Source organism: Phyllostomus hastatus, unplaced genomic scaffold, assembly GCF_019186645.2.
Source record: "Phyllostomus hastatus isolate PE091 unplaced genomic scaffold, TTU_PhHast_1.1 phas_contig_98, whole genome shotgun sequence".
Taxonomy (NCBI): Eukaryota; Metazoa; Chordata; class Mammalia; order Chiroptera; family Phyllostomidae; genus Phyllostomus; species Phyllostomus hastatus.
Window position 1 is genome coordinate 10,299,046 of NW_025333999.1, and position 22,949 is coordinate 10,321,994.

General features: G+C 42.5%; 1 protein-coding gene across 4 annotated transcripts in view; it reads right to left on the reverse strand.

Moving 5' to 3' along the window:
- Positions 1–1,871: 1,871 nt before the first annotated feature.
- Positions 1,872–22,949, reverse strand: part of ENTPD4 (ectonucleoside triphosphate diphosphohydrolase 4) — a 35,603-nt gene continuing 14,525 nt past the window's right edge. Inside the window, exons 7-14 of one of the 4 annotated variants that reach the window (XM_045852967.1) lie at positions 14,401–14,460; positions 13,995–14,125; positions 13,737–13,841; positions 11,995–12,161; positions 10,245–10,569; positions 8,099–8,184; positions 7,038–7,199; positions 1,872–5,968 (exon numbers count right to left, since the gene is read on the reverse strand). In XM_045852967.1, coding sequence (XP_045708923.1) covers positions 5,740–5,968; positions 7,038–7,199; positions 8,099–8,184; positions 10,245–10,569; positions 11,995–12,161; positions 13,737–13,841; positions 13,995–14,125; positions 14,401–14,460 — 1,265 coding nt within the window. In that variant the 3' untranslated portion in view covers positions 1,872–5,739. Of the gene's footprint in view, positions 5,969–7,037; positions 7,200–8,098; positions 8,185–10,244; positions 10,570–11,994; positions 12,162–13,736; positions 13,891–13,970; positions 14,126–14,400; positions 14,461–22,949 lie in introns of all 4 variants that reach the window. The other 3 variants (XM_045852968.1, XM_045852970.1, XM_045852969.1) reach the window with 3 other exon arrangements.

Sequence of the window (22,949 nt, forward strand, 5' to 3'; positions counted from 1 at the left end):
CACCAGACGGAGCAGACACTCTCAGGAGGAGAAGGTTCTGCGCCTGCGTCCTGGCTCGGAAGTCATGTCTTCACAGGCAACAAGAAGATGACTCAGTTTTCCAAAACGCCAGTTCCAACTGATGATCATGAAGACAAAAAAGGGTGAAAGGTGGCAGTAAAGCTACCGATTATAAACCTATGAGAAGAGCAAGTAAAGCCGGCGTGAGTACTCCTCTCTGGAGTTAGTACATGAAAGAGGACGTCTGACCCTGGGAATTAGGATGACATTTTGTCCTCTGATGAGCAGGCCGAAAACTAACTTCCCACTCCTTTTTCAGGAGAAAACACCAAAAATCTGCTTTCCCCTCCTTTTTGTTGAGTTCATATATTTGAAGGAGAAGCCTGTCTTTTGTGCCAATCGCCATCACGTTCTGCAGGGAGCTTTCAGTGTTTTTCGCAAAGCAGAAACCCTTTCTACGTCCTGGTTTTCTTGTTTGGGCTTCGCTGGGCCTCTTCCATACAACAGGCTGTTGACAGAAACCTTGAAGTGGCCGTGAAGTCTGGAGCCCAGATGCAACCTGCCTGTCAAACAGGATCAAGGGTGCAGGGCACAGATAGAAGGCCAAAGCAGCCATGGTCCCCCCGTGGCTGGTCTTTGTCAACCTTAATGGATATATTAACAGATAGAGGATATGACACATTCAGGAAGGAGAGCTAACCTTATTAAGAAACACATGAAAATGCCTCCACAGGTCAAGTCTGCTTTTAGGAGGAGGCAGGATCACTGACTGAGGCAGCCCAGCGCCCAGAGCAGAGAGGGCTGGGAAGACATTTCGAGGGATTGGGTTTCATCCTGACCCTGAAGCCCCAGGCAAATTACTGAGTCTGACAAGCTGGGCTTTGGGATTAAAGGTTGCTCCTGTCTTTTTAGGGCCGTTCCTTAAGAAGACAGTCTGACTGACAGAGGTGACTGTCACTTCTCTGCTCCCAGACCACAGGCCCCTCTGTGCAACCATTAGCATTTCAGGGTCTAGAAAAACACAAGGACCCCCTTGTGAATTCCAGATTCATGGGACACATGGAAATCAGTGAAAAACAAACAAAAAACAGAACCATTGGCTTTTTCAGATCTGCCAATAGTTGGAAACAGGCACTTACTGTTCAATCAAGTGGAGTGAAATTTTAGGTGTCCTTAGATGCTTTAGACACATCCTTACCCTCCAGTGCAAAGTCCTGTGTTAAGGAAGCCCCCTTTGTTTCCTCCCAGCCTTCCCACCATCAGGGGCCAGACACTGTGCTGCGGTGCTCACGCCTCTCCTGCACTCCTGTCTCGTCCAGCTGCCCCTCGCCTCACACACACTTCTCGGGCTTTTATTTTTGTTGTTCTTAACAGCTGGTCCCCTTCCCTTTCCATTGCTTCCATCATCCATTTTCAGCCCCACCTCCCTCCACCTGGGAAACCTCTATTTATACATATATTCCCAAACAGATGAGAAAGCCCTAGCTTTTGAGAATTATTAGTAAAAGATTCATATTTCTCTGGAAATAAGCCACTGGCTTCAAGTTTAGGTGGAAATGAAAATGGTGTAATTGAAAGTCAGCTTTTATTTTCACTATTTAAGAGAAAATACATAGAAGTTGGTTCATTTCATCTTTCTGTTTTCCTCCCTCCCTCCCTCCCCCCTTCTTTCCTTCCTTCCTCCCTCCCTCCCTTCCTACACAGTTAATAGGTATGGCCTTCACTGTGGAGACTGGCTTAATGGCATACCCCTTGGTGTTTCTCCTTGTGGAACATCTGGCGTCTGAGCTGCAGGACGAACAGACGCCCTACCCGCACTACATGCACGGTGCTACGGCACCACATGCACATTAGATACAGCCAACTCGGAGTGTGGTCAGACCCAGACAATTTATTTTAGTAAATTTAGAATTGACATAGCACTATAACAGGTAACAAGATTCAAACATCAGAGAAAAACCTGTTTAAATCACAGAACGCAAGCTCACACTGATGAACTTTCATTTTGATTCTCAACACCCACTGATGTGCAAGGGTAAAAAGGTGAGGTTCCCCAAATGGAAAGTGATAGGACACCACAGCCCCCCAAAGGGAATTATTCTTCCCTTGAATGGAAAACATCATTTAAATATGGAAAACATCATTTAAATAAAGCACATTTAGGTTCCCTCAGTTTTTGTAATTTCTAACTGTAAAACATAATCTTATTAACCAAACAATTCTCCTTGGTTAGTCACATCATTTATTATTGAAAGGGAAAATTCAGTATCATAAAGAACAGACGTAGAAATAACTAAATAATTTACCTGTAGGTAGTTTTGCTGCATTGCACATTACCGCACAAAATCCTAAAGCTGGTATTTTTTTAAAGCTGGGAAAACACACTCGCCTTTTTTGTGTTTCTTGCCAAGTGATACACATGCTTCTTTATGAGGAAAACTATTCTACGTAGGCCTGAGTTTAGAACTTCAGTATCTGTTAATCTAGAGTGTGCCAACCTGAGTGCACCGCACAGGTGGGGACGTGGGTGGTGAACACATGCCTCCTCCGCCTCTGGGGCGGCCAGGCTGAGCCCCCGCAGCCTCTTTGGTTGACCCCAGGGTGGGGGTGCTGCCCAGAGCCAAGCAGTATAGGGTGAAAATGTGCAAAAACCACTGGTACAAAACAATGTTTGTAATTCCACCGTGATTTCCCTAAATGGCCTGCATAGGCTCAGGCGCATCCTCCGGCAGCCTGAATGGGCGCACACGGCGACGGAGCAGAGGCCCCACACAGATGTTCTCCTCTGACAAGGCTTTCAGCAGGCCCCCCCGTTTTCTTGCTGTCTATTCAGTTTATGGCCCTTTTGGCCAGCCCTTAAAGGACACGAGTTCTCCTGAATGGAGCTCCTCCCTGGCTCACCTCCCACATCAGCCCACCCTGGCCTAGTCTCTTATCTCCTGTGGTATAAAGTGATGAAAAACAAGGTGACATCTCACAACTGCAGATGTTTCAACACAACACAGCGAGCCCTCCTGAATAGCCTTTTATACATTGGGGATGGGCAGCTTTCCTGGTTTATCAGAAAAGTGATCTCGAATGGCACTGTTCACACAGGGATCAGCAAATGTCTTCTGTGAAGGGACACTCAGTAGGTAGTTCAGGCTCTACACTCCAGTGTCTGTTGCACATTCTTCCCTCTTTTTGTCTCTAACTACCCTTTACAAGTTGAAACACCATTCTCAGCTCAAGGGTCTTCCAGATTTTCCCTGTGAGCAAGTCTGCCAAACTGCCAGCTGCAGGGAGTTCTTGGCGGGAACACAGGCACCTGAGCGAGTTCAAGGGCTGTCTGGGCCTGGGGACCCTGATCTGGGGATGTCCTCTGGAGGGTGGGTGGTCCTTGCAGAGGATCCCTAGGCTAGGCATAAAGCAGAACTTCCCTGGGTTTGTCTCCTGAACAGTACAGAGTGGGACCCAACTGGCCTTCTTTATTCAATAAGTAGCTGTTTGTGGTAGGAAGTCTTAATTAAGGGCTATTTAAACCTGTGCCCATGCTAGCTTATCCTTGCCTTGATTTTAAAGGCAAAATCGCATACTCAAGGCATTTGAAACTCTTCATTCTACTGTTCAGGCCTTCCTATTCCAAACAACTGGTGGGAGAAAAGCTAAAGTGGAAACTTACTCCTCTTCACCACTAATGCCACCCACAGGCTACAGAGCAAACCCCTTGAAGACTTTGAGAAGCATGCACCCTCATGCTACGTCCGGGTATGTGTGACACAGGTCATTTGTGGCTGGGTCTTGACGAGAACAGTGTTTACCAGGGACCAAGGATTTACTATCTGGAGACCAGCACTTCAGAAGTTGGCTCTTTCACAGGCACGTTTTTCTCCATCCTCTCTGAAACAAGACTCGCCACATTAGTTCCTATAACACCACACAACTCTTCCTACCTTCCGGATATGTGAGAGGCAAATATTCTACCAAAAATTTCTTCACTGTTAGAATATTCGCTTTAAGGAGAATAATAGAACTTCCACTTCTTTCATAAATTTGTAACCTTTTAGCCCTGTCCAGTGTAGCTCAGTGAGTTGGGAGTCACTCCACAAATCAAAAGGTTGCCAATTCGATTCCTGGTTAGGGAACATTTGAGAGGCAACCAATTGATGTTTTTCTCTTGCATCGATATTTCTGTCCCTCTTTTCCCCCTCTCTAGAAATAAGTAAAATCTTAAAAAATTTTTGTGATCTTTTAAATCATCAACATATAGTATGTCATGGTTTTAAGTAATTAATAAACAAGATAGAAGCCTCCCACTTTCCCCCCCTTGGTTACATAAGCACTTCAGAATCTAAATTCTTTTTCTAATCAACAATGTTTTAAAAAAGCAACTGATGGTTCTCAAAATGCACATCTGCTACCAACTAGACGGATTTAACTCTCCTGAAGTTAAACAGTGCACATGCTCGCACACAGAAAGAACTTTAAAAAGGCACGAATTCCCAGTGGTTCCAAACTAAACGAATAGGTGAAAAACAACTGACCTCACATATGCCAATCCATTGGTCTTTTTAAATTTTTTTATTTAAAATGTCAAACTTGTTTTCTTCAAAACGTGGGCTTCTTTTTGGTGTGACACTCGGACCCTTCTTTCAGCGTGGGCCACAGTGGTGGTGCCCACGCGGCCTCGCCCAGGATGACGGTGGTGAAGAGAACATACTGAGCCACGGCAGGATCTTCAGAATGAACTGCTGGGGCGGTTTTTAATCGGGAGGGCGGGACACCAACCTTGAGTTGTAAGAAACTGGAGCGCAGCTAAACAAGCAAAGATGCATTATTAAGAAACACGGATGTGCCTGTCAGCTGCCATCAGCTCAAATTCTAGTAATTTGAGTTGAAACCAGTGAAACCAGTGAAACTTCACAAATTTTCTGGCTCATTCAAAAACAGAGTGTTCTGAGGCCACTGAAAGATAAGATGAAGAAACTGATTACCGTGATCAAAGGATAAGATCATGGTAGTGGATTTTTCCAAATAAAATAAAATAAAATGAAAACGAAAATTCTGAAGTGTGTGTTTTTAAAAGAACACTGTATCCCTCATTCACTTTCATTACCATTTTCACACACACACACAGCACTCTAGTCATTATTTCACATTTTTCACGTCTCTTCACTATCAATTTGAAAAATAATTACCTCTTGGTAACCAGTTTTCTCTCTTTTGGATATAAAAGATTTTGATTTTTTAAATCTGCAAAGAAAACATATAGTGACAGACCTAAACAATAAATAAAAACTAAACGTCCTCTTTAGTTTTTAAGGTAGAGGAAAAAAAAGCATTTTAATTTCATTCAGTAGGTTTTTTGGTTCCTTAAAATATCACCCTTCGGTCCTAGCTCTACTGATAGAAAACACCTTTGCTGCTTTCCTCCAATATCAAAGTGCATCTGTTTAAAACTGAACATACCTTAAAAGAAAAACCAAAACCTTCGTAATTTTTGGCAAATATCCTATGCAGCAAAAATGAAGTGATTTTCCCTTTTCCCTAACCCTCAATTTAAAGCTGTGTACAAAACAGGGCTAAATGTGATTCTTCCAGGACAGGAGAGTTTTTACAAACAATGGAATTTGTTTTTGTTTCAAGGAACAAAAGGGGAAAGGAAAAATAAAACCAAACAAAAAGAGAAGAAACCCTGAGGCAAAAATGGCTTTTCCTTTAAGAGCCCAGTCTTCCCGGGCTCTCTCCCTTGCATCTGGTTCATAAGGTACCCCCAATCTTCTGGGCCGGGAGGCCCTCCTCCAGCCAGAGCACGGCGGCCGACCCGCTGCGAAGCATCCGCCTGTGAATGCGCCGGAGCCGCAGCAGGTAGAGGAGGATGGCGAGCAGGACCACCAGGAAGCAGCCGAAGAACAGGTAGTGATTGTAGACAAAGGAGAAGCCCCGCCAGTGCGCGTGACTGGCCCGGAAAGTCTCCTGCTGGATATCTCTGCCCACAAGGGAACAAAAACAAGCCAGATGAGAGGCAACAGAGAACTGATCGGGCTAGGCGTGTGACATACAGTGCACAGGACACGGGTCAGGACGCAGCTCTGAGGACAGAAACTAATCCTGTCTCAAGACTCAGTTTCCTGACCTCTAAATCCGGCCTACCAGACGACAGCTGTGAGTGCTAACCAGGCCCCAAGTGAAAGCGTACTCACTGGTCTGCAGCAGTCACCACCATCGTAACTTGGTTATAACAAAAGTCAGAGAAATGTAGAACCGTGAGGGTTTCGCTAGTTACTCAGAAGCCAATGTGGGACAAACCAGTTTCTGATCAGTACCACCCACTACTTGCAATTTTTCCAGTGAACCAGCTCCATGTATTGCTTGGAGCTCAGTTAAATGAGGGGGAAAACCCCAAAAGCTAAGATCTCATTTACCAGTGAAGCAGGGTCCCTCTGTGGGGGTCTGTGAGCCCGTGTCAGTCTCTGACTAATGCAGGGTCTCCATGGAACATGGATGTAGCCAGCAAACCACTGTGGTATCGGCAGGACCTGGGACTTTGCTCCTGGTGGCACTCACAGACTTTTCATATCACACTGTGGTGCTTTGCAGATGTCTTAAAATAATGACATGTGTCACCACAGTGAAATTACAGAAGGCACTATTCCTGCTGCCAAACCTTGTTATTTCACATGTTAATAAAGAACATAGATCACTATACCACAAATGTGTTTTCTGTAGTATTTTCATAAACATTTCGGTGCAATGGTTTCCTGTGTGACCTATGTAGTAGCATTAAAGACAGTGTGTTGAGAAGGGTTGCAAAGCCACAAAGGCCTCCCACAAACCCAGGAGTCAATGCTCTGTCCAGGGTCGGGAGGACTGGCACTCGAGAATAATCATGCCCTGGTACAGCACCACTGGGAGGGGGGCGGGGGACAGCACAAAGTGTACGACTCTGCACCTCAGCCCAGTGCACCAGACACCCGCAGGCCGCAGTTGCCGTGGTGCATTGTAACTGAAGAAAAGCATCTTGTGTTTGATGCTTGTTACCAAATTCACATCCATACCTTAAGGGTAAAAAGCGGGTCCTGTAAAGAATTGCTCCAAGGGTCCACTGAACCTCCTTGTCATAAACTTGCAAGGCGGTCTTTAAATTTTTGTAGGTAACAGGAAACGAAAAGCCGCTATGAAACACCTCAAACATCCAGGCAGATTTGAAGCACTGATACCTGCAGGCACCGAGCACAGACAGAGGTGGCACTGGGTCACTGGTCAAGATAAACTGTGCACGGAGACGGGCCCCCTCTGGGGCCAGTGTGGGTGCACAGGCTTCCTGAAGCCGGAGCCCTGAGCAGCCCAAACCATTGCATGCTTTACTTGGCTTATGTCCCTTGTCTCACAACACACAACAGCCTGCCTGTCCAAATCAATAAGCTCACAAAACTTGGTCTCAGTGTAATTAAATGCAATGCTGTGACAGATGTTGCCTCTGCCATTGCATCTTTTACTTATTCCATAAATACCAAACAAGCTCCAACTTCTTGGGACCTCAGTTTCTTTATTATAAAATGAAAAAGAGGAGGATCCTTTTCAGCTCTATTATTCTATGATTCTAAATATTTATTGGAGACTTCCTTTTGGCAAAGCATCGGGCTAAGTAATAAGATGTAATTAACAAATAATGGTCAATGCACTTAACTTAAAATGGGAGGATTTTTGAAAAGCAACAGATACCTAGATACAAAGCAGAAATGACAAACACCAGCAGAAACCTGAGGGCTCTGGAGGCTCGGGGAGAAGGAAGGGCTCTGGCTGAAAGGGCAGAGGAGGACAAAAAAGACAGCCCCCTCCCTCACTGTGATGTCCGGGCAGGATTTCAATGGCAAAGGATGACTAGGGGAATTCCAGGTGGAAAGAACAGCAAAACTGAGTAAAACTATGTGTGGAGCAGGATGTTTGGGCTCAACTGTTTGCTGTCTTGTCCGAAAGGAAGCCAGGACAGATGAGGAGCAGCAGTGACTGATGAGGACAGGCAGGTAGGCAGGCTGGGCCGGGGTGTGGCGAGCCGGGGCCCTACTGAATGCCTGGTCTCCCCAACACACCCGGGGCCTGCCCGTCCACGACTTACTTCAGCCTGTGGAGGTCTGCGTGAGAGGCATACAGTCCTCGGTCAAAGCGCTCCCGCAAGATGGACCACTTTGTTGCACAATAATCCTGAAAGAAATTTTACTCAAAATAAATCATTGGGGTAAATGTTTTTTCACTAAAAAGGGTTTATCAAATTCATATTCATAAGAAACATATCCTTCCAATTAGAACAGAAGTGTAACTTATATGTGTGTGCCAAGAAGACACACGACCACTCAGTGAATATTACTGATCAGAGAATGCTGTTCTTATTTTTTTTTAAGATTTTATGTATTTTAAATATTTTATTTATTTATTTTTAGGGGGGGGAAGGGAGGGAGAAAGAGGAGAAAAACATCAGTGTGTGGTTGCCCCTCGTGCACCCCCTACTGGGGACCTGGCCCACAACCCAGGCATGTGCCCTGACTGGGAACCAAACTGGTGACCTTTTGGTTCTCAGGCCAGGACTCAATTCACTGAGCCACAACAGCCAGGGCAGATTTTATGACATTTTGAGAGAGAGGGGGAAAGGAGGGAGAAAGAGGAGGGAAACACCTATATCAGAAAGAAACATCGATCAGTCACCTCTCTTCTGCACCCTGTACCTGCCCTGAACCGTGGATCAACCCCCACAACCCAGGCACATGCCCACAACTGGGAATTGAACCAGCAACATTTTGCTTGGTGGAACGACACCCAACTCACTGAGCCACACTGGTCAGGGCAAGAATGCTGTTCTTTGTCTTAAAATTCTGCCGAAGTGATTGTTAAAGAGAATTTCACTGCCCACACCAACCTCTTGAAAATGGCTCAGTGTCTCCTTCCATGACTACATGTGACAAGCACAGGTGTTTGGAAGTGAGTTGGCACTGAGCCAGCTGTGACCGAGCAGCACTGTGTGTGGTTGCACAGTGAGAGGTTCTGGGACACAAAGACAGTTACAAAAGACTCTGTCTTTGAGAGAAAACAAAGAGGTGTCACAGCACTTACATGGCTACTATTCTAATCTCTATGTAAAGGATGAAGAAACAGAGTCTCAGAGAAGCTGAGAAACTTTCGACAGGGAACAGGAACAGCACTCTGGATGGAGGGAGAGGGAGAGGACAGGCACTCCAGGCCAGGGTCCACCAGGAACCAAGACAAGGAGCAAGTAGCACAGGAGTGAGGGAAACAAGGGGTTGTCTGAGGCAATTATAGTATAAAGAGCCAGGTGGGAAGATGACGCTCTAGAGGGGATTTGAAATGTGCCCTGGGAGGAAAAGGAAGCCACTGAAGATTTTAAAGAGGAGGGCAGGTGACTGCACTTGTGTTCTGACACAACAGTCTGGGAGCAGCTGGAAGATGAATGATGGAGGAAGATCAGACACAAGATGACCAACTGAGAGGCTCCTGCAATAGTGCTGGTGATGGACAGAGGCCTGGACTAGGACGACAACACTAGGACAGAAAGTAGGAAGGTGGCTGAGAAATATCTATATGACATCAAGTGACGTGCTTGGTCATACAGGAGTGTCCAGCAAGGGATGAACACGTGACAGGGGACTGGATGTTCAGTGACCATTAACTGAGAGCAAGACGGAACAGACCAGGGAGGAAACGGTGGGTGTATGTGGTGCTGGGACAGCAAGCAGGCACTGCGTGGGGTCGGCACCGCAGCCTCTCCTTGAGAGACAGCAGCAAATAACAAGCATGGACGAGATCACCCGAGAACACGAAAGGCAGAAGGCCAAGAGTGGGAGTCTGGGACCACCAAGGATTAAGGGGTGTGAGGGGGGAACCTTTAAGGGAGCCCAAGAGACCCAGAAAGGCAGGGAGAACTTGAGATGGAAGTCCTGGAAGGCTGCAGAAAGTACTGTCAGGTAATGCTCCCAGTATTATGCAGCAGTACAACCTGGGAGCCACTGGTGACCAGGGCAGTTGTTCAGCTGCGGGGCAGAAGTCAGCTCACAGAGAAGTCTGGGCTCCTGCTTGACCATTCCCCTTGCCCAACCGAGGGAACAGGATCCCCAACGTGTGGCATGAGAGCCTTCCATCCTCCTCCTCTCCCTTCTCTGACCTGGGCCTCCAGTGGTGAAGGGAGGACAAGGCCTGCCACTGTCCACCCCAGTCTCCCGAAGCACGCAGATGGAGGTCTCTCTGAAGGTTACCTTTGCAGCTTTAGTAAATGTGGCAGCATTGTAGTCTCCTCCCATCCGCAGCACATCCTCAGTGCAGTAGTAGAATTCAGAAAAGCCATAGAATTCGCTGTTCTGGAAGTGAATCGGGGGCTGGTAGACCCCGTTGAGGGAAGTCTGCGTCTCATTTGTTTTGTTCATGAAAGGCTGGAGAGTCTGTCGACACAGGTCAAAGTCTCCTGTTCCCCGCAGGTACATGGTCTGTCCATTTTGCTGGATTTCATCTTTAATGTCTAGGGGTAGGCAGGGGTCCAGGTATGGAGTATCCGGAGCTAGACCAGTTTGCTTTCCCAGGAGCCTATGGCAAAAGAGAAACTTGATCATGAGACTGACAGAAAACTGTGTTCTGAAGTCAATGCCTCCCAAAGTGTGTTCTATGGACCACATACCTTGCCCAGTGTCCTGTGGCAACAGAAGGTTCCAGGATAATTAAGTTAGTAAAGGATACACTTGAGCCCCACCTGGAGATTCGTGATACACACTTTCATATAGCAGACACCTTAACAGAATCAGGGAAACAACTACCTGGTGAGGTGACCTCACGCCTTCGTTCCTTGTATACAGCCCGGTGTCCCCACCACTGAGTGCCTGTGGCCAGTGAGCTGCTCTCTGTCCTAGTTCACTGCTGCTAAGTGCCCACTAACTGCGTGTTTCCAGCCCCCCTTTTTGATTTTTATTATATGTGGAAGAAATGTGAAAAAGAAGTGACAAGTGAAAATGTGTCCTGTGAAAACTAGGTTAGATGTCTTAGAAAAATAGGATAAAGCTGAGTTGCCAGAGAATGCTGTCAAATTGATGTTAGCAAGATTTAAAAAGAATTTAGAGCCCAAGTGTCCATTAGCAGACGAGTGGATAAAACAACTATGAGACATTCACACTATGGAATAGTACTCAGATGGAAGAAAGAAGAAAATTTTACCCTTCGAGACACCATGGATGAACCTGGAGAAAATTATGCTAAGTGAAATAAGCCAGTCAAAGAAAGACAAATGATTTCCCTCACATGTGGAATCTAATGAACAAACAGGGAAAATGGTGACAGACTCATAGATGGAGAGCAGATGAATGCTAGTGGAGGGGGGAGTTGATGGGGTGGAGGGATTGAGCAAAAAGGAAAAAGGACTCATGGACATGGACAACAGGATGGTGATTGCCGAGGGGAGGGGAATATAGGGGACTAAGTGGCATTTTTATTTAAGTTAGTCAAAACATATTAAAGAGAAAAAAAAGAAGTTAGAAAAAAGTAAAAAGCTAAATGGACTTGATACCAAGTTCTTCACAAATGCCTGTAAGTTCTTGGTATTCTTTAAGCCAAAACAACATTAAATTGAGTGGTGTAGTGCATGTTGGAAATGATGGACTTGGCCTTAAAAAACACCGTGGTCCAGAGCAAAAGACAGGCAAATAAACACATTAGTGAAAACAACATGCATTACCTGGGGCTCTGAGCTACCTAACGTCCTGAGAGGGAAGTTTCCAGTCCATCAGGGAGGCGTGGGTCTGAGGGTCAGCGAGCCTTCTTGGGAGTCTGCTGGGGTGCGGGGCTGAGGGCCGGACCCCACTGTCCTCTATGTCCTCTCCCAGCTCAATAGGCAGAGGAATAAAAAGCTAACAGTGCTGACAGGCTTCTGCTGATTGAGGTATTCCTGCTTTGCCTGGGTAGGTCTTCAGGAGGAGAGACATGGATTTGAATTTGACTGCTAAGCAAGAAAAGGTGCTTTACCTGTTCTTTTGAACTGTGTTGGCAAATATCTTGTCTTCGTATCTCTGCCGGGCAGCATTGCCACCAAACCCGAGAAATGTGGCCACATAGACTCGGTACACATGCTCAGTCTGATGAACATCACATCCAAGGTTAAATTCAGCCAGCAAGTTCTTAGCCACTTCTTCCTGATGATGTAAGAATAACAAAATTAATATTTTAAGCAACACAAAAACAACTACCTTCTTTAAAAAGAAAAACGTCAAAAGACTCTCATCTAAATGGACCAAAAATTTCTGCTTCTGTATTTCCTTCTAGGCATCCCTCCCAAATCAATGTGACATTTCTGACTTAGGAAATTTCAGATGCACTACCCATCTGTGATATTGTTACAGCTTACTGATAAAGAAAGTTGGCAATATAGTTGACATCTGCTAACCTAATAATCTGTTTATGGAATCCTATGCTTTGGAAATAATCCTAAACATTGAAAAGTCTCTATACACAAAGATGTCTTTTGTAATTCTGGGACAGAAAAAGCTGGATGTCCTAACTCCTAGGAGGATTTAGTAATTTATCCTAGTGAAGTTTATGGAGGGACACACTTATGCACTGTTAAATAAAGGTCATGAAACTGAATAAACAGTAATATTATGAAAACCACATTAAAAAAATATGAATAGGGAAAAAAGAATGAAAAAAAAACATCAAAATGCTAAAATGCTTTCTTCACAATGATGCATTCATGGGAAATTTTAATCCTGCCTTTTCACTATTTTTTTCCAAGCTTGCTTTATATATTTTTTTACTTTATTTTGAAGGGAATAATGTGACTTTTTACAGATTGTTATAGTTTCTGGAGGCATGTCTGGATGGGAAGTAGGAAACACAGATTGCAATACTTGAATTTACAAAGAATTTTCCTGCCTTGGCTGGTATAGCTCAGTGGATTGAGCTTGGGCTGTGAACCAAAGGGTTACTAGTTTGATTTCCAATCGGGGCACATGCATGGGTTGTGGGCCAGATCCCCAATGGGGGCCATGTGAGAGGCAACCACACATTGATGTTTCTCTCCCTCTCTTTCTCCCTCCCTTCTTCCCCTCTCTCTAAAAATAAATAAAATCCTTAAAAAATTTTTTTTCTAAGGAGTTTAATGTATCATTTATTGCAAGAACACTAGGTGCCTAGCAATGCATTAGATATATTATATACACTATCCTATAAAACGTAATAGTAAGTCTATGTTAGAAGCACTTGCAGTCACATTTGTAGATGAAAACCAGATCAAAGAAATTAAGTGACTCTGCCTAAGGCCACACACACAATTAGTGAGGACAAACTGATGATGCACCAGTCTTTTTTAACTACCACTCTACGCTCCGGGAAAGTGTAGGAAACCAGGCTTTGGCATTAGTGTACAGCAGAATGGACAGAGAGTGATAAAGGCACATGGGAATCAGGAGCACCTCTGGAAACCCTTCCGCTGCTCTCCACACAGGCCACAGCCGACTGGGAAACTACACTGACAGGGAGCACGAGAGGACAGAGAAAGACAGAGTGAACCAGAGTTCAGAAACGTGGAAGCAGTACTTTCCAGAAAAGTCAAAAACTATCAGAGCCATAAAAAAATAAAAAAGTATTTTCCCCAATTGTAACTTAAGAAATCTGATGCTATTCTATTTAAGTTTTACAATCCCTGTTGAGAAAAGAGTAATTGAAGAGAAAATGTAAACAAAACTCAAGTATTTGACTGACATGTATACCAAAGAAAAACTCCACGTGAGTTCAGAAAACAAACCAGCCGAGTTCAATGAACACACAAATGGCTTAGGGGAGCTTTGCCTTGGCTTCCTCCTGTCTGCTTTCTCCTGGTTGAGAAGGTGGTACCTCAGCAAGCACAGTAAAGACGTGTTCGGACTCAGAAAACAAAACAGAAATGGACGGAAACATGTTAAATAAAACCAAATCAAAAAGAAGGAAACTTGTACAGATAATACCTGCTGTGAGGAGGCAAAGCTTACAGTTTTGGGGACTTCGTATGCTATCTGAGTTGACACGCCTCCCATGTCGAGAATACCGGCAGTTCTTTTGCGGAGAATGGCTTCACTGCTTTCACTACCAGGAATGTTCACTTCCACCACTGCTTCGTCATCTGCAGAGAACGAGACATATCTGTGGGTGTGGAACAAATCCAGAGAACTGGGATCTTCGGAGGTGTAATCTTGTTTCCAGGGTGCGTTTCAAACATTTCTAAGCAAACCCAGCCTCCTCTTCCCAACTATAACCAAGTTGTGCGAGACAGCAGCTTCTCTCACTCTGTCCTACATGTTTAGCTGTGCCACAACGCTTAGCTCCTTTTTTAGCCCTTAGAACCAACAGAAAAGGCCATAACTTCCAGTTAGATGCATTAGCTGGAAACATACTTACCATCTTCAATATGCTCAAATCGTCCGAGGACAAAATTAATGCCGATCCAAGCATACACACCTATAGACATTGCACAGGGTAAAGATAAGAATAGAATTTTAAAATATTGTGTATAACTCTGATAAATGCTGCCTGTGCAAACATCTCATTTATTTTATTCTCTGACAACCTGTGAAAACATCATCTGAAATAACACATTTTTACTGATGTATCTTTTCCTAGTGGCTTTCCAAGAACTCTCAACTTTACAATTTATAGTTTTGTATCATTTACATAGGGTATTTATTTATTTATTTATTTATTTATGTGGAGGGAGAAAGAGAGGGAGGGAGACACTGCTCGGCTGCTGCTTCCACATCCCCAACTGGGTGTGCCTGGACTGGGAACTGAACTGTAAATCTTTCCAGTCCACAGGCGGGTGCTCAGTCCATTGATCCGCACCAGCCAGGGTGGGCTAGTCTTCCTTAGAAATTTATAGACTGTTTCGAATACTGGAGTTTTTACTTTTCGTGAAATTAAACCTATCAATTCCAAGATTTTAAAAACAAGTTAACTTGGCTCTTCCCTTTCCATTATCCCTCACTTTCACTCATTTGCCACATCTGATTCTCTTTTTACATTTCCTACATCCAATCTTTACCCATTTCATTACTATCCTTATTTAAGCTGTGCAGAGATCTAATTAATCTTCCAGCCCCTACTCTTGCACTCAACCCACTCGATTTTCTGCTACTGAACCAACTGATCTACAGAACGAAGTCCAAACTTCCCAGCCAGACAATTCAAGACCTGTCCAGTTTTTTTTTACTGAAAAAAATGTGACATGTAACCTCCTGTAGGAATGGTGTGTTACTTTGATACATGTGTATATTATATTATAATTGCCCTTACAGTGATGTTTATATTACCTACTTAATGTATAATATTATTGTCTATATTCATTATACAGCTGAATTTAAATCGCTGTTAAGTGGTCCCGAGCAGTTCAAACTAACAATATTCAAGGGTCAACTGCATCGTGCATTAAATCTCTATTGCTTATTTATCACTCATCCCAAGTTTGTGCCCTTAAATACCATCAATCTTACCCCTAACCCCATCCTCTGGAGGAGGGAGAAAGAGGGAGAGAAACATCAATGTGTGGTTGCCTCTCTTTCGCCCCCTACTGGGGACCTGGCCCGCAACCCAGGCATATTACCCTGACTGGGAATCAAACCAGCAACCCTAAGGTTCACAGGCCAGCACTCAATCCACTGAGCCACACCAGCCAGGGCTACTCTGGTTTTTACAGGGTTGTTGTTTTATCTTTTGCTTCCAGATTCCAAAAATAAGTGATATTATACATACTTGTCTTTCTCTGAATTATGTAGTTTAGTATAGTGTCCTCAAGGGTCATCTGCATTGTTGCAAATGGCAGGATATCCTTCTTTTCACAGCAGAATAATATTCCACTGTGCATATGCACCACATCTTTTGAATCCATTGATTGTTGATGGGCATTTGGGTTACTTCCATATCTTGGCTATTGTGAATAATGCCGTGATAAACATAAGAGTGCATATACTGTGTCAAAGTCCTATTTTCATTTCCTTTGGGAATGAAATACCTAGAAGTGGAATTGGTAGATCATATGGTAGATCCATTGTTAATTCTTTGAGGAGCATCCATATTGTTTCCATAGTGATTAGACCAATTTACATTCCCACTAATGAAAAGAAAACCCTTATATTATACAACACATCCTCATGAGCACCTGTTTTCTCATCTTTTTGATGACATTCTAACAGGTGTGAGGTGATTATCTCATTGTGGCTTTAATTTGTATTTCCCTGATGATTAATGATACTGAACTGCCTTCTCATGTGCCTGTTGGCTATTTTGATGTCCTCTTTGGAAAATGTGTTTCATTCTTCTGACCATTTTTTAATTGCATTGTTTTTGTTGTTGCTAAGTTGTACGTGATTTTTATATATTTTGGATATTAACCCATTACCTGATATTCAGTTTGCAAACATTTTCTTCCCTTCTGTAGGTTCCTTTTCATTCTGTTTCTTTTGCTGTAAAGAAGCTTTTGAGTTTGATGTAGTCCCATTTGTTGATTTTTGCTTTTCTTGTTTGCACTTTTGGGGTCATGCCCAAAAAATCATTGCCAGGAGAGTATTGAGGAGCTTCTTCCCTAAGTTTTTCCTCTAGAAATTGTATGGTGTTGGGCCTTATGTTTAAGTCTTTGAATTCACTAAGTTAATTTTTGTGAGCGGTATGAGACAGGGGACCGATTCATTTTTCTGCATGTGTTTCTCCAGTTTTCCCTCCACCTTTTTTTTCTTTAAGATTTTTATTTATTTTTAGAGAGAGGGGAAGGGAGGGCGGCAGAGGAGAGAAACCTCAATGTGTGAAAGAAACATCAATCAATTGCCTCTCACATGCCAATTGGGGACCTGGCCCACAACCCATGCATGTGCCCTGATCAACCAGCACCACTTGAAGAGACTATCTCCTTCTCCCACGGGGTGTTCTTGGTTCCCTTATTAGCTGATTGTATAAGCAGGGATTTAATTCTGAGCTCTCTGTTGTGTCCTTGGTTGATGTCTCTTTTTTGTAATGGTATCATATTGTTTTTGTTACTCTGGGCTTGTAGTATAGTTTGAAATAGAGAAGTGGGATACCTCCAGCATTGTTCTTTTTTCCTCAGGATTGTTTTGGCTGTTTGGGTTTGTGGTTCCACACAAATTATAGAACAGTTTCTTCTATTTCTGTGAAGAATGCCTTTGGTATTCTGACGGGGTTTGTGTTGAATCTGTACATGGCTTAGAGCAGTGTGAACATTTTAACAATATAAATTCTTCTGATCCATGAACATGTGATGTCTTTCCATTTGTTTGTCTCCAATTTCTTTCAGCAAAGACTTGTAGTTTTCATTGTACAGCTCTTTTACTTCCTTGGTTAAATTTACTCCTAAGTATTTTTGTTTTTAATGCTATTATTTTTCAGATGCTTCATCATTAGTGTGAAGGAATACAATTGATTTCTGTGTGTTGACTGGGCATCCATAAAATGTCCACTTTATGGACATCATTAATTCAATGATTTATCAATTTTCTGAATGATTCTGGGAATATATATATATATATGTATATGTATATGTATATATAAATATATGTATATATCTTATCAGCAAATAAGGATAGCTGTATCTTTTCCTTCATAATTGGATGTCTTTATTTTTCTATCTTGCCTAATTGCTCTGGCCAGGACTTCTAGTACTATATTGTATATGAGTGATGACAGTAGGCATCCTTGTTTTGTTCCTGATCTTAAACACTATCAATTTTTCTCCATTGAATATAATGGTAGCTGTGATACAGCCTTTATTATGTTGACGTATACCCAGTATGTTAAGAGTTCTTAAACAAATGTTGTATTTTGTCAAATGCTTTTTTCTGTGTCTATTGAAAAGATCGTGTGATTTTCATCTTTCACTTTATTGATGTGATGTACTACACACTTACTGATTTGCATATACTGAACGCTTTTTGTCTCAGGAACAAATCTCACTTGGTCCTGGTGTATAATGTGCTCTTGATATTGGTTTGCTAATATTTTGTTGAGAATTTTTACATTTACGTTAATCCAGAATATTGGTTTAGTTTTCTGTTCTTGTAATCCTTATCTCGTTTTAAGATAATGCTGGCTTTGTAGATTGAGTTTTGGACTATTCCCTCCACCTTGATATTTTAGAAGAGTGTGCTGCACACCACAATACCTGACAAGTTGTATTCCAATTTTCACTTGTTTCAGATAATTTTTATTTCCTTTTTGATTTCTTCGACCTACTGGTTATTTAGAATTGTGTAGTTTCTGCATATTTGTAGATTTTCTCACTTGTCTCTTGTTGCTGATTTTTAATTTTTATACCACTGTGGTCAGAAAAGATAGTTGGTAGGGATTCATTCTTCTTAAAATTTGCTAAAATTCATATAGTTTATTCTAGAAAATGTTCCATTTGCACTTGAGAAGAATACACATTCAGCTGCTGTTGGCTGGAATGTTCTGAAGATGTCTGGTAGGTCAATTATTCTAAGCTGTGGTCCAGTCACATTTTCTTGCCGATTTTCTGTCTGAACAACCTATGCACTGCTGATTGTGGGGTACTGAAGTCCCCTACTATTACTGTATTGTTATCTATTTTTCCCTTAAGATCTGCTAATATTTGCTTAATAAATGAGGTATGTCCAGAAGGTACCCAGACACGTAATATGAAAAATAGAGACATTTATTGAAGAACACACAAGATACGAGAAACATTGGACACAGGACAATGATGCCTCAGTTCCCTTCAAAGCAGGTACCTTGGGACCTCACACAGTTCTCCCAGTCGCCATCAGCTACCCCTTCAGATTTCCCTGAATCTCATCAACAGTTTGAAACCTCATCGCTTTCAAAGATGATTTTAGTTTTGGGAAATGCCAGAAATTACAGGGCACCAAGTCTGGGCTGTAGTGGGGCTGAGTTACCTGGGTGATTTGTTGTTTCACAAAAAGACTCTACACAAGACATAATACATGAACAAGCGTGCTGTCACGATGAAGCTGCCAATCATCAGTTGCCCATAGCTGTAGCCTTCTGAATCATCCGAACAGTTTCCATGGAGGAATGTTCAAGTTTAGCATGAAATTTGATTCAAATTTGTTGTTCTACTCACTCATTTTGAATGTGAGGGCCACACAGTACATAGGCCTCCACAATGGCGTCTCTACCGCCCCCACTGACAAGTACAGTGAAGCTGTCATTGTTCACGTATGCACATTCTAGTCCACTCACCTTGGCTGCCAGGTTACACCAATGTTGCAAACTGTTCTTGTTATAATAACAATAAATGGATTTTTTCTGGACAGGCCTCATATTTCGGTGTTTGGAGCATGTGTATTTCTGTCATAGCCTGCCTATCTATCATCTATCTATCTGAGAGAGGGGAAGGTAGGGAGAAAGAGGGAGAGAAACATCAATGTACCAGAGAAACATAGATTGTTTGCCTCTCACACACCCCCTACTGGGGACCTGGCCTGCAACACAAGCATGTGCCCTAGCTGGGAATGGAACTGGCAAACCCTCGGTTTGCAGGCCAGTTCTCAATCCATTGAGCTACACCAGCCAGGACTGTCATAGTTTCTTGATGTATTGACCTGTTTATCATTATATAAAGACCTTCATCTCTTCTTACCCTTTTTGTCTTGAAGTTTATTTTGTTTAAATATGGCTACACCTGCCTTCTTTTTGTTTGTTTGCTGAGAACACGAAGTTCCATCCTTTCACTTTGAGCCTGAGTGTCTTTGGAAATGAAATGAGTCTACTACAGGCAGCATATATTTGGGTCTTGTTTATTTTTAACCCATCTAGTCAGTGTCTCTTGACTGATGAGTCCAAACCATTTTCATTTTAGGTGATTACTGACATGTAAGGATTTATTGCTGCCATTTTTGTCTTTTGCCTTCTAATTATTTTGCCTCTCCACTGTTTTTATCCTTCTGTTTCTTTCTACCTTTGTAAACTAGTGGTTTTCCATGGTGACTTGTTTTGCCTCCTTTTTGGTTTTGTATTGTGTCTCTGCTGTAGATTTTTACGTATGGTTACAAGGTTTTCATGAAGTATCTCATAGGTAAAATAGTCCTTTTTTTTGCTGACAGCAATTTATCTTGCCTATAAAGGTTCCATCCATCCTTTTACCTTCCCTTTTTATATTTTTATGTCACCAATTGTCTTTTTATGCTGTTACTGTTACCAATTGCAGTAGAGTAACTAGTTACTTTTAATGCTTCCCTTTGACTTTTATGCTATAATTGTTTGATATGTTATCAAAAAATAGTTTTCTTACTCTTAATCAGAGTTTTGTTTACTTTTGTCTTTTCATTTCCACTCAAAGACTTCCACATTTCTCATAAGGCAGGTCTAGTGACTGGTGAACTCCCTCAGCTTTTGCTTGTCTTGGAAAGCCTTCATTTCTCTTTCATATCTTCATGAAGAACTTTACCAGGATGTAGTCATCTTAACCTGCAATTTTTCTCTCTCAATACTTTCAATATGTATGTCATACACTCTTTCCTGGCCTTTAAAGTTTCTGCTGAGAAATCTGCTAACAGCCTAATGGGGTTTCCTTTGTTGGTTACTGTATTTTTTCTTTCTGGATGCCTTTAAAATTCTTCATCATTGATTTCTGACAATTTTAATATAATGTATCTTGGAGAAGATCTTTTTGTGTTGAAATAATAGGGTGTTCTACCAGCTTTGTAGACCTGTAACTTAAGTTCCTTCCAAAGGTTTGGGAAGTTCTCTTATTTAAACACACTCTGCTGCTTTCTCCCTCTCTTCTGGTAAGCCCATTAATCTTATGTTAGCTCTTCTAATGGAGTCCATAGTTCTTGTAGGATTTCTTCGCTTTTAAAAAATCTTAGTTCTCTCTCACCTTCTATCTGAAACATTTTTGTATTTCTAACCTCTGGCTCACTTATTCTCTCTTCCATCTGGTATGCTTTATTTCCAGCACTTTATTCACCTCTTTTATTGAGTTCTTCAGCTCCAGAATTTGTTTGGTTCTTTTTTTAGAATTTCAATTTCTTTGGTGAAGTACTCCTTCTGTTCTTTAATTTTATTCCTGAAATCATTCATTGCCTTCCTGAGTTTTCTTGTAGCTTGGTGAATTTCTTCACAACATTTTCAAATTCTTTATCAGTTAGATCACAACAGTCAATGTCTTTGGGTTCGAGTACTATCCAATTGTCATTTTCTTTTTGTGATGCCACATTACTGTGATTTTTCATAGTGTCTGATGAAAAGTGCCTCTGCTACTGCAATTCAAGTAGCAGTCTTATTTAGGTAAAGCTTGGTTTATTTTGATTCTAACAATTCAACAGGTTTATAAACAGGAGACTTTTATTTTCCAGAAGGTTACTACTGCACAATTTCTTGGCTTCTCCTATTAGAGCTGAGTAGGTTGGGAGCATACTCATAAAAAATGTTGTTGGAGAGGGGAAAAAAGGGTAGCCAGAGAGTCGGGGCAGGTGTTGGTACTTTGGGTCCACAGACCAGAGAGGGGCATCCTTGAGTAGGGGTTGTCCCAGATGTCCATAGGTGGTCCTCTTGCAAGAATCCTGTGGCAGACAGCAGGTAGCACGTTCCTTCAGTTCTCTTTGCCAATTCTTCCCTTGCCCCCAGTCACTGTGATGTCTTCTCAGAGACAGGAACAGGTTTCTCCAGCTGCAGCATGTGTGTCCAGGTAGACTCTCGCTCACCATGTTCATCCTCCACCTTCTCTGCCAGAAAGGTCATGCTAGTCTGCTGCCACCCCTGCCAACACTCACCTGGCTCTACAGCCTCATCTAAGGTTCAGTCCACCCACTTGGGGTCAACAAATGAACAGATCTCTTGGGTGCCCTGGTGTGCTGTGCGTAAGTGCTTCTCTTTTTATTTTTGTTTTGGTTATGAATGTCTGATTATAAATCAAAAGGGAGAGGAAAAAAGTGACACTCCTATGATGATGACACCAAGACCTGTCCAACTTTTACTACTGTTAACACCTTTCAAAAGGCCCATAATCCAGTCAAACTACAATAGTTTTGCTCCTCCAACCACAGTGCAGCCTTTTCCACCTGTGTCAACTCAAATAATTTCTTCTGCCTGGAATGTGCTTCCTATCCCTCTCTCAGAGCCCCATCTATACCATGCTCTGGTATGCTATGTTTATAACGACTCAGTAGGCACAGTTCAAATGTCATTTTCTCCATGATGCCCTTAGCTAGAAAAATGTCTTCCTCTTTCAAATTCCCATGATACTTTTTCCTTATCTTCCTTCGGTACCTAAAACTGTACCTCATATTGTGATTAACTGTGCACCTGGCATTATGTGAACTTCACCCAGGTTTGTATTTTCTTTTTTTTTAAAATATATTTTATTGATTATGCTATTACATTTGTCCCATTTCCCCCCTTCCCTCCCCTCCACCCTGTACCCCCTCTCCCACCCACATTCCCCCACTTTAGTTCACGTCCATGTGTCATTCTTATGAGTTCTTTAGCTTCTACATTTCCCGTACTATTCTTGCCCTCCCCCTATCTATTTTCAACCTACATTCTATGCTACTTATTCTCTATACCTTTTCCCCCCCCCCTCCCCTCCTCCCACCCCCCCCCCTGCTGCTAGCCCTCCATGTGCCCTCCATTTCTGTGGTTCTGTTCCTGTTCTAGTTGTTTACTTAGTTTCTTTTGGTTTTGCTTTAGGTGTGGTTGTTAATAATTGTGAGTTTGCTGTCCTTTTACTATACATGTCTTTTCTTTATCTTCTTTTCTTAGATAAGTCCCTTTAGCATTTCATAAAATAAGGGCTTGGTGATGATGAATTCCTTTAATTTGACCTTATCTGAGAAGCACTTTATCTTCCCTTCCATTCTAAATGAGAGCTTTGCTGGATAGAGCAATCTGGGATGTAGGTCCTTGTCTTTCATGACTTGGAATATTTCTTTCCAGCCCCTTCTTGCCTGTAAGGTCTCTTTGGAGAA